At 36.9% G+C, this 16,184-nt stretch overlaps 1 protein-coding gene across 10 annotated transcripts in view; it reads left to right on the forward strand.

Annotated features, from left to right (window-relative positions):
- MIER1 (MIER1 transcriptional regulator) overlaps positions 1-16,184 on the forward strand; it is a 61,632-nt gene that overhangs the window by 8,799 nt on the left and 36,649 nt on the right. For 9 of the 10 annotated variants that reach the window (XM_039473959.2, XM_039473961.2, XM_039473960.2 and 6 more), the window contains 2 exons: positions 7,321-7,345; positions 14,041-14,186. In XM_039473959.2, coding sequence (XP_039329893.1) covers positions 7,321-7,345; positions 14,041-14,186 — 171 coding nt within the window. Of the gene's footprint in view, positions 1-7,320; positions 7,346-7,478; positions 7,516-14,040; positions 14,187-16,184 lie in introns of all 10 variants that reach the window. The other variant, XM_039473966.2, reaches the window with a different exon arrangement.

Raw genomic sequence — 16,184 nt, forward strand, 5'->3', positions numbered from 1 at the left:
GCATTTTAGTACTTTTCAAAGATGGTATGTAGTCTGTTTATTCACTTTCACACATATTCATTCATTTCTCTTTAAAATGGACTCCTTGCTTAGCATTTTTGGAGTGTATTTGGATTTTGTTTTTTAAGAAAGGATTATGTTAAATGTTACTCTTAAAAATGTTAATTTCTTCTGTAAGCAAAATGTGTTTCACTACAATGAATTTAAGCTTCAAATAATTCTCCACACTAGTAATGAATTTTTTTTTGTGTGTTTGTACTTCAGAGCTATTAAGGTTTTAAAAGCAGTCAAGCTCACTAGTGTGTGAGAGTCCTAAAAAGCTTAATTCAGTGGCAGTAAGAGTCAGGGTACTTAAATAGGTGGGAAAGGTTTGGTGGGAGAAATAAAGAAGTGAATTACTTTAAAATAATTCTGTTAAGTGAGACTAACCAGTTTTCTAAATAATTCAGAAATAAAACACTGTCATTGAAGTTAAGCATGTCTTTATGAAAAGTAATCAGCTGTATAGAAATGCCTACCTGGCTTGATGTTCATTCACAATTCATCACAGTGATTAAATTGTTCAAGTACCAGTCATTGCTTGAGGCTTGTTCTGTTTGTCTTATTCTATGGCTTAGAACAGTAACTGTTATTATGTAGGTATGAAATTCATGAAGTAGCACCCCAAAAAAGTGTTTTTGCAAATTGAGGTCTTTTTCTTTACAGCCCTAGATTTAAAAAAATAAATTCAGAAGAGACTGTTAAACATATCCTATGCATTTAGCTATATATTCCTTAGTTTTGTTAAGTTTCCAGAGCAATTTATAATAAAAGTAGTTAGTTCTTGAAGAAACTAAATCTTTTGATCATAGAGAAAATGAAACTGAGCAGAGTTCACGCAGTTTGTCCTAGGTCATGCAATTAATCTATGGTACAGTTTAGACTGGAACCCAGCCTTCTGTATTCCTAGTGCTTATTTTCTTTTTTCTTTTCTTTTCTTTTCTTTTTTTTTTTTTTTTTTTTGAGACAGGGTCTCTCTCTCTCTCTCTCTTTCTCTCTTTCTCTCTCTCTCTCTCTCTCTCTCTCTCTCTCTCTCTGTTGCCTAGGCTGGAGTACAGTGACGCAAATCATAGCTCACTACAACCTCAAACTCCTGGGCTCAGGTGCTCCTTCCCACACAGCCTCTCAAGTAGCTGGGACTGTAGGAACGTGCTACCATGCTTGGCTCATTTTTTATTTTTATTTTTTTATTTTTTTTTTGAGTCGGAGTTTCGCTCTTGTTACCCAGGCTGGAGTGCAATGGTGCGATCTCGGCTCACCGCAACCTCCGCCTCCTGGGTTCAAGCAATTCTCCTGCCTCAGCCTCCTGAGTAGCTGGGATTACAGGCACGCACCACCATGTCCAGCTAACTTTTTGTATTTTTAGTAGAGACAGGGTTTCACCATGTCGACCAGGATGGTCTCGATCTCTTGACCTCGTGATCCACTCGCCTTGACCTCCCAAAGTGCTGGGATTACAGGCTTGAGCCACCGCGCCCGGCCGTTTTTTATTTTTTGTGGAGACAGGGTTTTGCTATTTTGACTATACTGGTGTCGAACTTCTGGCCTTAAGTAATCCTCTTGCCTTGTGCTGGCATGACAGGCATGTGCCACTGTTCCCAGTCTTTCTTTTCTTTTTTTTTTTTTGAGACGGAGTTTCGCTCTTGTTACCCAGGCTGGAGTGCAATGGCGCAATCTCGGCTCACTGCAACCTCCGCCTCCTGGGCTCAGGCAATTCTCCTGCCTCAGCCTCCTAAGTAGCTGGGATTACAGGCATGCACCACCACGCCCAGCTAGTTTTTTGTATTTTTAGTAGAGACGGGGTTTCACCATGTTGACCAGGATGGTCTCGATCTCTTGACCTCGTGATCCACCCGCCTCGGCCTCCCAAAGTGCTGGGATTACAGGCTTGAGCCACCGCGCCCGGCCTCCAGTCTTTATTTTCTATGATATTATTTTATCTTCTAAATTACTACTGCTGTAGTTAATTGCTAATTTTAACTTCAGTACATTCTTAACCTTTTTATACCCCAGAATTCCTGAGAGTAACAGCAAAGTTAAGTAACTTAATTTTATTGGAGGAGAGGGATGGTGAGCCCTTGGCGTAGTAACCATCTTTCGTCCTGAGGTAGGACCCCTAACTCCGTTCAGGCTTCTGTCTGCATCTTCATTGCTATGAGAATCTCTGACTTAGAGTCTACATAACTAAAGTAGGTGATGGCAACACTTTAAAAGAAAGGGTGGTGGAATTGGTTTGAGGGGAAAAATTTGTTCAGACAGTAATACTCGTTGAAAATAAGCTTTTGATTGCCTGAAATAAAAAAAATCTAGTAATTACTTCATGTTTCTACCATTTTATGATTGTTAGGGTTTTTTGGTGAAAATAATGGTAATGTTGTAGTTATTTATTTCTTTACTCTCTCCCAAATTATAGTTTTCTGTTATATGGGGTATTTCCCATGATGTTCTAGAAAAATATAGAAGAATTATTTCAGTAAATCTGAGGCATTGAATATTTGTTACAACTGTTAGCAGTTTTATCAACTAAATCATATAAATATATGGGGCGAGGGTCAACTTGCTATAAAAGTTACTAGAGTTTGTTTTTAAATTATTTTAGCCCATTCATACTCTCTGTGTGTCTTTGTGTCTCTTTAGTGTTGTTTTCTGTCTCAGATAAGATCAATATGTGCCCCCTAAAACACTGAATTTTTCAAAATTACAGCTTAAAAATATAGTAGCAACTAGTAGATTTTATTAAAAATCAAAAAGTAATGGCCTGGCGCAACGGCTCATGCCTGTAATCCCAGCACTTTGGGAAGCTGTGGTGGGCGGATCAGGAGGTCAGTAGTTTGAGACCAGTCTGACCAACATGGTGAAACCTCATCTCTACTAAAAATATAGAAATTTGCCAGGTGTGTTGGTGCACACCTGTAATACCAGCTACTGAGGAGGCTGAGGCAGGATAATCTCTTGAACCTGGGAGACAGAAGTTGCAGTGAGCCAAGATCATGCCAGTGTGCTCCAGATGGAGCGAGACTCTGTCTCAAAAAAAGTGAAAAATTAAAACATAGAGGAAGAAAATGAAAATGTCTCGTAATTCCACAATCTAGTAAGTCCCCAGTGACTTTCATTTTAAGAAAGAATGCTTAGTACAGGAAAGTGGTTTGGAAAATTTCAACAGCACAGAAAGGTATTAAATGAAAAAAACCTCTTTTCCCTGGCCCCATTCCCTAGAGGTAACTATTGTTAATAGAGTCTTGTATGTCCTTTTGGGGAAAAAAATTTATGCATATTTCAGCCCAGTTTACACCCTGTTCTACACTTTTCTTTATACTCCTAATATTTTTTTTTTGGCATTTATTTCTGCATCAACACAAACAGATATCTCACTTTAAATGGATTTATATAGTGTTCTGTTCTTTGGAAGAACTATATATGGAAGAACTATGTTATCATTTCTAACTAGCTAAGTGACGGACTTTAAAGTTTTTCCAGCTGGGGGCGGTGGCTCACGCCTGTAATCCCAGCACTTTGGGAGGCTGAGGTAGGCGGATCACAAGGTCAGGAGTTCAAGACCAGCATTTCCAACATGGTGAAACCCCCTTCTTTAAAAAAAAGAAAAAAGTTTTTAAAAACTTTTTGCTATGGACAACTGTGGTAGTGAATGTTATACATACAACTTGGTGTCTTTTTTAAAGTATATCAGTAGGATAAGTTCATGTTGGCAAACTGATCTTCAGTGTGGTTGACATAACTTATTTCTACTGATAACATTATGAGTGCATTTTAATACATTTTAATACCTAATTTTAAATTATCTTTTCTAAAAGTATTTTTTCTAAAAATAGGTGTTGTTGTAAATAAGTACTTATTTGTTTGATTTTGTTTTTGTTTTTCTGAGACAGAGTCTCACTGTGTCACCCAGGCTGGAGTGCACTGGCACGATCTTGGCTCACTGCAGTCTCTCCTTCCTGAGTTCAAGCAATTCTGCTTTAGCCACCAGAGTACCTAGGATTACAGGCGTGTGCCACTCTGCCCAGTAATTTTTGTATTTTTAGTAGAGATAGAGTTTTGCCATACTGATGGTCTCAAACCCCTGACCTAGGGTGAACTGCCCCCATCGGTGTCCCAAAGTGCAGGGATCACAGGCAGCAGTCACTGCACTCGGCCTTTAGTTTTGTTTTTCCCTCTCCGTTCTCTTTTCTAGTTTATCATAGTAATTAATGGTGGATGTTGCAGGTTTTCTTGGAAGGTATTATTAAGATAACAGTTTCTAAAGACTGGTAACAGTCTGACATGACAGATGACTACTTGCAGTCACATTTTATACTTTGATGAAAACCGTTTCAAAAAGAAAAAGTGAGCATGAAGGAGGAGAGAGGTGAAGAGTGAAAAATTTTAGCAGTTATTTCTCTAGAAGGTAAAAAAGGAATGCCTTAGAAGGTATTGAAGGAGGAGTCAGGGTCTAGACTTCAGGCCTGCCTTCACCACCTGCCATGGAACCTTGATCCTAGTCAGTGTATCTATCTCCTTGGACTTACTAATTTATAAAATGAGGTAGGCGTGGCAGGTATTATTCCCAGATTTATGATTATGATCAGCCGGGCCTGGTGACTCATGCCTGTAATCCCAGCACTTTGGGAGGCCGAGACAGGGACATACTGGAGGTCAGGAGTTTGAGACCAGCATGGCCACCCTGTCGCTACTAAAAATAGAAAAATCAGCCAGGTGTTGTGATGCATGCTTTAAATGCCAGCTACTCAGGAGGCTGGGGCAGGAGAATTGCTTGAATCTGGGAGGTGGAGGCTGCAGTGAGCCAAGATCATATCACTGCACTCCTGCCTGGGCGATACAGCAAGACTCCCATCTCAAAAAAAAAGAAAGAAAAGAAAATGTGTAGCACTATATAAATGTTGGCTGGATGTGCTATTTTATTTCATACTCAAATAAAAATTGCCATTATTCCACACCTAAAACCTCCTATATTATACTAAACTCACTTGTTACTTTGAAAGATAATCATTTTTTATAATCAGCTGTACAAAGTAATGTTTACAGTATGAAATGTTTTCAAATGCCATTTTTCTGGAAACTCATCTTTGAATTAATAGGATATATTTAACTTTAAAGAATCTAATCTCAATCCTACCCTCAAACATATAGAACAGAATTTTATTTCAGAAGTAAAACACTAAAATTAAAGTATGGATACTAAATGGATCTGTAGGCAGACTGCTCCTAGTTCTTCTCCCCCTGTGCTAATCTAGACGTCTAGATGTACCTTCAAATCGGAGTCATTGAAACATTCTAGTATGTCTGACCAAATTAGTGCTATCTTTGAACACTTGTTATTCTGCTCTATATCAGCTAGGCTGCAAATGCTGCTAGTTCTCAAGCATTTGGTATCTTAATCGTTGGAAAGTATTTGGGGCCTTTTTCAGAACTTTAAAATAACTATTTACCAGTGAGGCAACAATCAGTATTTACTGGCATTTAGTACTGGTGAGGCCTTTTACAAACTCAAGTATATGGACACCATTTACAGTTCAAAATCTCTATTGTTACTGTCTAACATCAATAACAATGTAACTTTTATTTTTCAGTAACTTGTTTTTAATTAGCCTTTTTAAAATTGGAAAATTGTTAAATGGAATACTTATTCCAATGTTCATAAATCTATTTTGTGTGGATAGTGAGCCTAGGATTAGATGAAGATGGTCATTAGCATTGCTTGTAGCCTTACAGAGAAGGTTGTGCTTATAGTTGGGAAGTATAACTGCATGAAACACAAGTGGATTAATATTTTAAAATATTTATTTACTATGTAATAATTTGTGTGGTGGTTAAATCTGGTTGTGGACCAGACACGTGTAGCTCTGCCCAAAAGATGACAAGCAAGCTAGAAATGTGGTTACCTTACTCTTGCCATGTCACCCTCCTCTCCAGTTTCCCATTAGAGGAACCAGATTTAAAAGTAGCACTGTATTTACTGTGTTCTGGCAGAGTAAAATAATGATAGTGGTGTATCATTAGAAATATGCAGTACTGGTTATTGTCAGGGTTTTTTTTTGCTAGAAAATGCTGTAGGAAGGAATTATTCTCTTATAAGAATTTAACAGAAAAACGTAGGACATTTGAAAAAGTGTGCCACAAAAGAACGTGAGTCACCATATGGAATCTAAAATCCCATACTTACTACAATTACATAATGTGGACAATTTTAAAAACAGAAATTTAATACCTTATAGGAATTTGTCTTAGACACATTGTTTTTGAAAAATAGGGAATTTCCCTCTTTTCTGTTTTGTTGTAGTTCTTGCCTGTCTTCCCCGTCAAGTAGCAGAAAGAAAATACGAGGAGATTCCTCTCTCTCATTTGCTGGTGCTTTTTGGCCTCCCACCAGCTCTGTTTTCTAATGGGTGTGAAATAGATACTTTTAAATGAATTGAAGTTTTAGCTCATGTTATTTGAAGCAACTTTTGAGTTTTTAATATTTGTTTTGTAGGGAGTCTGTGCAGATGATTTGTTTGTAATTGTGAATTAACTGAACTAAGATACAACACAACTGCGCATTGTCAAGCAGTGACACTACTAAAATAAGTTGCTACCAATTTTATCTTTACATTTTCCAGTTGTTTGTGGTTAAATTTATGAGAGGTAGAATGGTACACTAGAAGGAGCATTACAATTGGGAAGCTGTGCAGTCTTGCGTCAGATAACCTAAACTCTCTAGGCTTTAGCTTGAATGGTTGCTAATTGTCATAACTTTAAAAATATATTATCAGTAAAGTTAACTTAATATAGTATATGATGCTTCAATAATATTTTAATTTTTCCTTTTGCTTTGTTACAGCTTAATTTTTATTTGAGTGATGTCCTAAATTGTTTCTGTCTCTCATCTCACACTCAGTTTTTTTAAGTCAGAGACCAGCTTGATAGCAAACTTTGTACATAGTTCTGTGTTGATCGGAGAAAATCTATTTTAGAAAATTCCAAGATCTAAAATCATACTGCTTAAACCACATATGTTACGAGGCCTACGTGTGCCTTTAAAATCTGAATCAATCGTATATTATCGTCTTTATTTCTAGATTCAGAGGTGTTTGGAATTTTTCTTTATTCTTAAGTATAATGAAAGGGAAATGATTATATGGGAAGTTTTAGTTTGTCTTAGAAAATGCAGATGTTAAAACTTACCACAATTTGTGGCGTCATATTAGTCATTGAATAATTTCAGTATTGTTTGTGAAGATGTATTATACAGAAATACTAATTTTTCTTCTTTTCTCCCCTTCTCAGCCATCTGTTGAATCTTCAAGTCCAGGTAAGTATTTTCCATATTTTTTATGATCTCTGTTTAACTAATATTTGTCCTATTAGTTGCATAAAGGCTAGAGGAGTTAGACTATTATCTGACTTGCTTTTCTTCTGAATGCTTCTTTTCTCTGGGGAAAAAGAAATGGATGAAATGTTTGACTGCCCATGAAAGTACAGGTGAGGCTGCTGTGAGTTCATCCTAAAAATGATGATTTTGGGGGTTTCTTTTTTTTGGTGAGTTGTGACTTGCCATATGCGTTTCTCACAGTTCTACATTATTGTTTGACTTGTAATATATATATAAAGTGTACTTTTTAAAAAGAAATAATTAGCTTAGAAATATTTGCTTGTGTAGGAATTTCCAAGTATTTTTGAGAAAAAATTTTAAATGCATTTACAGAGGGAGGGGAAAAATAAAGTAAGCAAAAGATTCAACAAGTGAATATTTAATGTAAATAAAGAATGTTCTAAATAAGGAAATTATTCTTCGATTTGAATAGGATCAAGTTTTATGTTCTGACTACACGTCTAGGATTTTTGTATTCTTTCTGAAATACAGTACATATTCATTTTTTCCTTAGAGTTTTCAAACCTGTGATCTTTCAATCAGATCTGTGCCAGAAATATTTTTTTGTTTGGCCACCATAGTGATCTCTATAAATATGAATATTTTAAATATAAAATCTGGATTTAGGGTTCCCATGGTCTGGCACCACTGGGTACAATATTCCTACATGGCAGTAATTCATTGGAGTTAAAGCAGTGAGGAGAGAGTTAAGTACTTGTCTTTTAGCCTCAGTGTTCAGTGACTATCAAGAGAAATGAGACTGCCTTCTGCCTGGCTGGGATATGTGAGTTTAAGGTGTAGTCAAATACCGAAGAGTAAGAAAGTGAACCCTCTGAAAAATGGGACTGCCTTCTGCATGGGATATTTGGGTTAAGTAGTCTAATACAGAAGAGTGAGAAAGTAAACCCTCTGAGGCATAGTAATGTTTTATTTGAAAATATCTAATATGTATAGAATACTTAGATATGATACATGCTGTATTACTGAATTTTCCAGATTACTGAAGCAATCGCCTTTCTGTGTTTTAAGTTTTAGGAAGAAAGCTTTTAAAAATGCTTAACATAAGATAAGCCTGTTTTCATGGTTCAAGGTCCTTGCTATGAACATGAATCATTGTACTCTTTGAGGGTTGGACTACATACATCATGTCCACAGACTAGTGTGCTCAGCTGATGGTTGATTTTGTGCTTTTGATTTCAGTTGGAAGTATCTTACTCTTTTTAATATGCTTGAGAGTAAAGTGCATTAGGCTTTGTGCATTTCTGAAGCTCAATAATTTTTTTTAACTTTGTTTTATAAGTACATCCTGGATGTTAAGATTGGAAGTAATCTGACCTTGGATAAGTGTTAGATCACCATAGTCATTTTTAGGACATGAAATTGTTTCCCGTTTTTTGGTTTTTTTTTTCCAAACACAGAAATTGTTTTCATAGAAAAATATACGTCCTACTTGATTTTGATAGTATTGTGTTAATGCAGATAAAACGGATTTAGATATTTCTGATGAATTTTTGAAGCATTCATCCAGTAGTACATAGATACATAAAATAATTACTCTTAAAGCAATATTAATAATGGCTTTCTCAGTTTCCATTACCTTTGAGTCAGCCTAGGTTGAAATAGAAGAATAATGGAGTTTGAAGAATGCACATGTTGTCCAGACACAGTGGCTCACACCTGTAATCCCAACACTTTGGGAGGCTTAGGCAGGTGGACCACTTGAGGTCAGGAGTTTGAGAACAGCTTGGCCAACTTGGTGAAATCCTGTCTCTACTAAAAATACAAAAATTAGCAGGGCATGGTGGTACATGCTTGTAATCCCAGCTGCTCGGGAGGCTGAAGTGGGAGAATCTTTTAACCTGGGAGTTAAAAGGTTGCAGTGAGCCGAGATCACGCCACTGCACTCCAACCTGAGCTATAGGGTTAGACTTAATCTCTCAAAAAAAAAATCTTTGATAACCTTGCTATGTGTTGAATACTTAACAGATTGAATGTTTATATTTCTTTAGCTTGTTTTCAGACTGAGATAGATATTTTGAGTTAGACAGTATTTGTCATATGAGGCTTCTGCCCAGGACAGTGTTTATTGTTGTTATAAATAATACTAGTTATAGGCAGTTATAAAAATTGGCAGAGAAAATTAGAATAGTCATGTAAAAAAATTTTCAGTCCTCTGGTAAAAAGGCTATATCCTTTGTAGCATCTGTACTTTGCAATCAGTGCTAGTAATAATAGTCATATGACCACATTAATTGGTTTGTCTGTAGTCTCCACCAGTGTAAGCCGAAGTAGAGGCACAATGTGAGGCTTTTTACCTGTAAAACTAGTAGCCATTAGAGGTGAGGAATCAATGGAAATGAAAATAATTTAAAAAGTAAGTAGGTGAGTAGACATGATATAAACTGCATTTATCTTTGAAAAGATGTAAGTTACCTTTTCTGCAGTAGGATAGGATTTCATAAAGCAGTGACGTTTGCCTAATTCTGATGCAAAATACTTGATTTATACAAAGCATCAGGCCCCTTACCCCTAATGATTTATTATTGGGATATTTTTTCCCTAGGAGACATCTTAATGGTGGGCCTAGCTGTTGACAGAAAGGAATAAGATAGTTAGTTGGTTCTAAGGAACAAGGCATAAAGAAGTTGGATAAAACAGGTCAGATGAAGGAGAGAGAAAAACTGTAAATTGAAAGTTTATAGAAAACAGCGTATTATGCATGTAGGGAGAGGAATTGGAGTGAGACAGGAGTAGTTTATCTACACTTTGTTATTTGATGTAATAAGGGAGTGAAATGGCAAGCCTTCATATGTAATTGGCTTTGCAAATAATAAAAAATAGACTTCAGGTATGTTATAACACATGATTTGATGCAGCATACCCATGAGCTTGAATTTTTTTTTAAAGTCAATCAAGTATAACAAGGAATTAAGCATAATTATTTTTGATAATACCTGTGTTCAATTAGGATTATATTCTGATTGGGATAATAGTATACAAAGAGATAGTGTGAAGATTTTTAGGGCCTTTCTTCCTAAAGGGAGAAAAGTATAGCATCGTTTGTAGGAATTCATAGTTACTGACTACTCAGTATCCTAGAAGATTCCTGGGTGAACTGAAAAGTTTGAGGAAAGTTTTCTCTTGAAAACTCAGAAGAGAAAAGGTTTGGGACAGAAAACTACACCTATATTAATGTTTCTCAAATTGTGCTTCTATAAAACCCTTGTGTCCATTCCCTCAAGCAGTGCTAAGATGCTCTACTAAAATTGTGCTAAGCTCGTCTTAGTTTCTGGAAGAAAATTAAGATATGCTTTTCTAAAAAATGTTTTTATTTTGTAAATTACTCTAAAACTTTTATAAGTGTTAACTCATTTTTATCATAATCTGGTATAAGATGTCTGACTTGGCATATAATTATGTTTTTAGTTATTTTCTATTTAATATCAGTATTTTCTTTTTTGTTTTTTGATAGAGATAAGGTCTTGCCCAGGCTTGTCTTGAACCCGTGAGCTCAAACAATCCTCCTGCCTTGGCCTCCTTAAGTGCTGGAATTACAGACATGAACCACTGAGCCTGGCCCTCATATCAGTATTTTCTGTGCTTCTCAAAGGGCACTATGATTTTAAGTGCTTTGCCATCTGACCCGGCTTGCATTCACTCGTCTTAGTACATAGGCTCTCCTTAAGTATTCTTTGAGGTAGCATACTAAAACGATTTACAGGAGGCTTGGAGTACAATAAAAGCATAGATGTTGGGATTAGTATACTCAGGATTCAGATTCCATCTTTGCTGTCTACTGACTTTGTGAGTTTAGACTTGCCACTTAAACTCTCTAAGCCTTGAATTTTTATTTTCCTCTTTAAATGGGGATGATAATAACTACTTCATAGGCTTGTTTGAAGATTACTTGAGATAATGTATATGACATGCTTGAACATATCATCTGGCACATAGTAAATACTAAAAAAATGATTCTTTTGAAAATTGTGGGAAGTAACAGAAGAACCCTGGGCCTTGGGCAGTCCCTTATTCAGCTCTATCTCTTTGCTTTACTTACTCTTTCTCGTTCTGGAGTAAAGTGAAAGGATAGGTACATCTGTTAATATATAACCGTCAACAGTTAAAACTTTAAAAATTGCCAATTTTTTTCAATGTTCAGTAACTCATTTGTTTATTAGTAAACAGTGCGTTTGCAAATCTAGGTCCTCATTGGCAATGGTAAAATGTGGAGATATTTTACAGAATATGTATGCCCAGCCTTCACATTCTACTATTAAAAAGCTTGACCCTGTTGGGTTCAGCAATATTCCCCAACCACCGGGCTAAAAACAGATTAGCTCACGTGTCAGTTACCTACTAGCAAAAGCCTTTGATAAGCGTTCTGTTTGCAGTTTTAATAAGTTTTGCTTTTTTATTCAGTCTTTTGAGTTATTTCGGATAAAAATCAACTATGTAAGTTAAGGACAGCTATTCAAATATTAGATTTTTTTAAAAAATATTTTTAATACAAAGGTTTTATCTATCTGATTTTTTTTTTTTTTTTTTTTTTTTTGAGACGGAGTTTCGCTCTTGTTACCCAGGCTGGAGTGCAATGGCGCGATCTCGGCTCACCGCAGCCTCCGCCTCCTGGGTTCAGGCAATTCTCCTGCCTCAGCCTCCTGAGTAGCTGGGATTACAGGCACGCGCCACCATGCCCAGCTAATTTTTTGTATTTTTAGTAGAGACGGGGTTTCACCATGATGACCAGGATGGTCTCAATCTCTTGACCTCGTGATCCACCCGCCTCGGCCTTCCAAAGTGCTGGGATTACAGGCGTGAGCCACTACGCCTGGCTTTTTTTTTTTTTTTTTTTTTTTTTTTAAGTCAGGGCCTTGCTCTGTCTCCCAGGCTGGAGTGCAGTAGTATGATCGTGGCTCACTGTGACCTTGACCACCTCCCCAGCTTAGGCAGTTCTCCTGCCCCGGCCTCCCGAGTAGTGGGATGACAGGTGGACAGCAACACGCCCAGCTAATTGTAGAGATGGGGTCTCATTATGTTGCCCAGGCTGGTCTGAAACGTCTAGGCTCGAGTGATCTTCCCATCGCAGCCTCCCAAAAGTGCTGGGATTAAAGCATGAGCAACTATATCCAGCCACTAGAATACATTTTCAAGGAAGTACTTAGAGAATGATAATAGTTGAGTGCAGCTGTGTCTTCACTAGACTGTATTCAGATGACTATATATTTCACATGATTATACAGTCATCCCTTGATATCTGTGGACCTCCCTTAGATAACAAAATCATGGATGCTCAAGTCCCTGATATGAAATGGCATAGTATTTGGATATAACCTATGTGCATTCTCTTACATACTTTAAATCATCTCTGGTATATTTATAATGCCTAATACATGTAAATGCTATGTAAATACTTATACTGTGTTGTTTGGAGAATAATGACTAGAAAAAAAGCCTGTACATGTTAAGTACAGACAAAGGTTTCTTATTTTTATTTTTATTTTCTGAATATTTTCGGTCTGTTGTTGGTTGAATCCACGGACACAGAAATCATGGACATGGAGGGCTGACTTATATTCTCCTATGGGCCAGAGGAGTTCGTACTCATTGGGACTATCAAACATTAATCAAATGGTTAAGAATTGTGATTTTTAGGGCCAGGTATAGTGGCTCACAACCTGTAATCCCAGCACTTTGGGAAGCCAAAGCAAGATGATTGCTTGAGCCCAGGAGTTCAAGACCAGCCAGGGCAACATGCCTTTACCAAAAAAAATTTAAAAATTAGTTGGGGGTGGTGGCTGTAGTTCCAGCTACTTGGGAAGCTGAGTTAGAAGGATTGCTTGACCCCAGGAGGTCGAGGCTGCGGTGAGCTCTGATTGCGTCACTGCACCCCAGCCTGGGACAGAGTGACACCATGTCTCAAAGAAGAAGGAAAGAAAAAGAATTGTGACTTTTTTCCCCACACAGAAAGTCTGTTCTTTTTTTTTTTTTTTTTTGAGACGGTGTTTTGCTGTTGTTACCCAGGCTGGAGTGCAGTGGCACAATCTCGGCTCACCGCAACCTCTGCCTCCTGGGTTCAAGCAATTCTCCTGCCTCAGCCTCCCGAGTAGCTGGGACTACAGGCGTGCACCACCATGCCCGGCTAATTTTTGTATTTTTAGTAGAGACGGGGTTTCACCTTGCTGACCAAGATGGTCTCGATCTCTTGACCTCGTGATCCACCCGCCTCGGCCTCCCAGAGTGCTGGGATTATAGGCGTGAGCCACCGCGCCCGGCTGAAAGTCTGTTCTTATTTGATATGACCATTTATTATTTATAACTCATTTCATATTTATTACATTATAAACACTTTTAAAGCTATAAACATTTCCCCCATTTTGCTGTTGTAACTATGAATATATAGGAGTGAGAAGACAAAAAATAATCCCTGTGAAGAGTTTTGTTTTTGTTTTTGTTTTTTTGGTGGTGATGAATAAGAGCAAGAATTTTAAAAACCAATATATAATAGTTGCTGTGTATAGCTTTTTCTTGGTGCTTTTGATTTATATCCAGCTTCAAATTAATAAAAATATATACAATAATGTTAATAAGATTCATTTGATTTGGTTTACCAAACTTTGTGAAATATTCTTTACCAGGAGGTTCAGCAACATCGGATGACCATGAATTTGATCCATCAGCTGACATGCTGGTTCATGATTTTGATGATGAACGAACATTAGAAGAGGAAGAAATGATGGAAGGAGAAACTAACTTCAGTTCTGAAATAGAAGATCTTGCAAGGGTAAATAACATTTAGAGCTAGGGTATGAATTGGTTATGACTTTTTTGTGGAAAGGGAAAATTTGAAATTTTGATTCTCTGTGTTTAGGAGAGAAAATTGTGTTATATATCAACTATACTGAAAAATTCTATGTGATCATAGGTGGAATATTTAAAATTTGAAATGGAAAGCTGTTAAAAACAATAACTTTATTATGTGAAGTAACAGAATTCACAGTTGCTTTGGAAAACATGAATTATTAAAGGATTCTGCTATAAAAGGTGGTCTGGTAAAAAACGGCCTATAAAAGGATTCTACATTGCTTCTTATATACCATTTGTCTGTCCCCAGTTACTGTATCTTTTATTCTCCTTCAGAGCCAAAAATGTCTTACCATTTCCTCATTTTCCATTCACTACACAAAGTGCTCTAGATTATCTCCACCTCTTCCTATCAAAGTGACCAGTGACTGTCCTTGTTATATCGTTTGTTACATTCACTTTTCTCTCTCTAGCTTACTTTTTCTCAGCAGTATTCAATGCAGTTTAACACTCCCTTCTTTTACTTTAATTCTGAAGTACACTACTGCCTGATGTTCTTTATTGTTTCTGTTCCCATTCAATATCTTTTTCAGACTCTTCTTCCTTTACTGAAGATTTACATGTTGGCAGTATTTAATTCTCAGTTTGGACCTTTTTTTCCTCATCTGTTTCTGTCTGAATCAGTGCTCCTCAAAATGTAATATGAGGGTCAGCTGCATCAGAATTACCCGTGTACTTATTTTAAAAAGCAGATTTTTAGCCCTCTCCCCAGGCATTCTGAATCAGAGTCTCTGGAGGTGGAGTTCAGATCTACATCTTCATTAAATAACTTGGCATTATATGTACACCAGATTTGAAAATTACTACGCTGTGTGATTTAATTTATTCCCATGGTGTCTATATTCTTTAGTTTATGTTTCTAGCATTAATCTGTTTCCTGTCTCCAGTTTTATCTACCTTGACGTTTCTACTTGCTTATCTCAACAGACATCTCTAATTTATAAATGTCCAAAACAGAACTATTGGCTGTTTTTTCTCTACTTGTTCTTTCCCTGTCCTCTCTGTCAGTAAAAAGTGGCACTACTATTTACCCTGTTGCCTAAGTCAGAAACCAGTGAGTCATTTTCCTTCTCTTTCAGTATCTTATTTGTAAAACCTATTATTTCTATCCACAAAAATACCCCTTAGCCAACTCTTTTGCTCCACTGCTGCCTAGGTTGCCGTTATTTCTAGCCTAGACTATTGCAGTAGCTTCCTACCTGGTTTCCCCATTTCCTCTTTTATCATTTTTCTCCTGATAAATTTCCACCCAGCAGCTATGATGTTCTTATCAAAATGTAAATCAATTTATATCAACCTCCTGGCTTCCTGTTATATCCAAAAAAAACCCAAACCTCTCAACCAGGCCAGCAAGGCCACCTTCATGATAATGGCCTCTCATCTATGTATCACACCGCCTGTGTTATGCTATAACCACACTAGCTGCTTTTGTTGTTAAATAAGCAAGTTTCTTCCTGCTTCAAGGATTTTTCAGCTTATTCTCACTCTCGTATATGCATCCCAAGGCTGGCTCCTTATCTTCTGGTTTTGGTGGTGTCTCCTCAGAATAGCAGCCTTTCCTGCCCCCTAATTCGCTTTTAATTAATTTTTGTTTTGTTTTGTTTTGCCACTGTATCCTATTCAATGCTTTCTTTAGTGTTAGGACACAATTTGTAATTGTTTCTTTAATTTATTTTCTGTACCTCCATTGGTTTTGTGAGGATAAAATGAAATAAAATGACTGTGTTGTTCACCAGCATATTTCATGGTACCTTGCAAGAGTGGTCACTCAAAAGTATTGTATGAATGAATGGATAAATCAGTCTGGTATGTTCTACTAAAATTTATCATGCATATGATTTCCTGTACTCCCATGATAAAAAAGAACATAAAAAGTAAGACATACATAATGTCATGGAAATGAATGCTTATACTTTTA

The sequence above is a fragment of the Saimiri boliviensis genome, chromosome 11, assembly GCF_048565385.1.
Source record: "Saimiri boliviensis isolate mSaiBol1 chromosome 11, mSaiBol1.pri, whole genome shotgun sequence".
NCBI lineage: Eukaryota > Metazoa > Chordata > Mammalia > Primates > Cebidae > Saimiri > Saimiri boliviensis.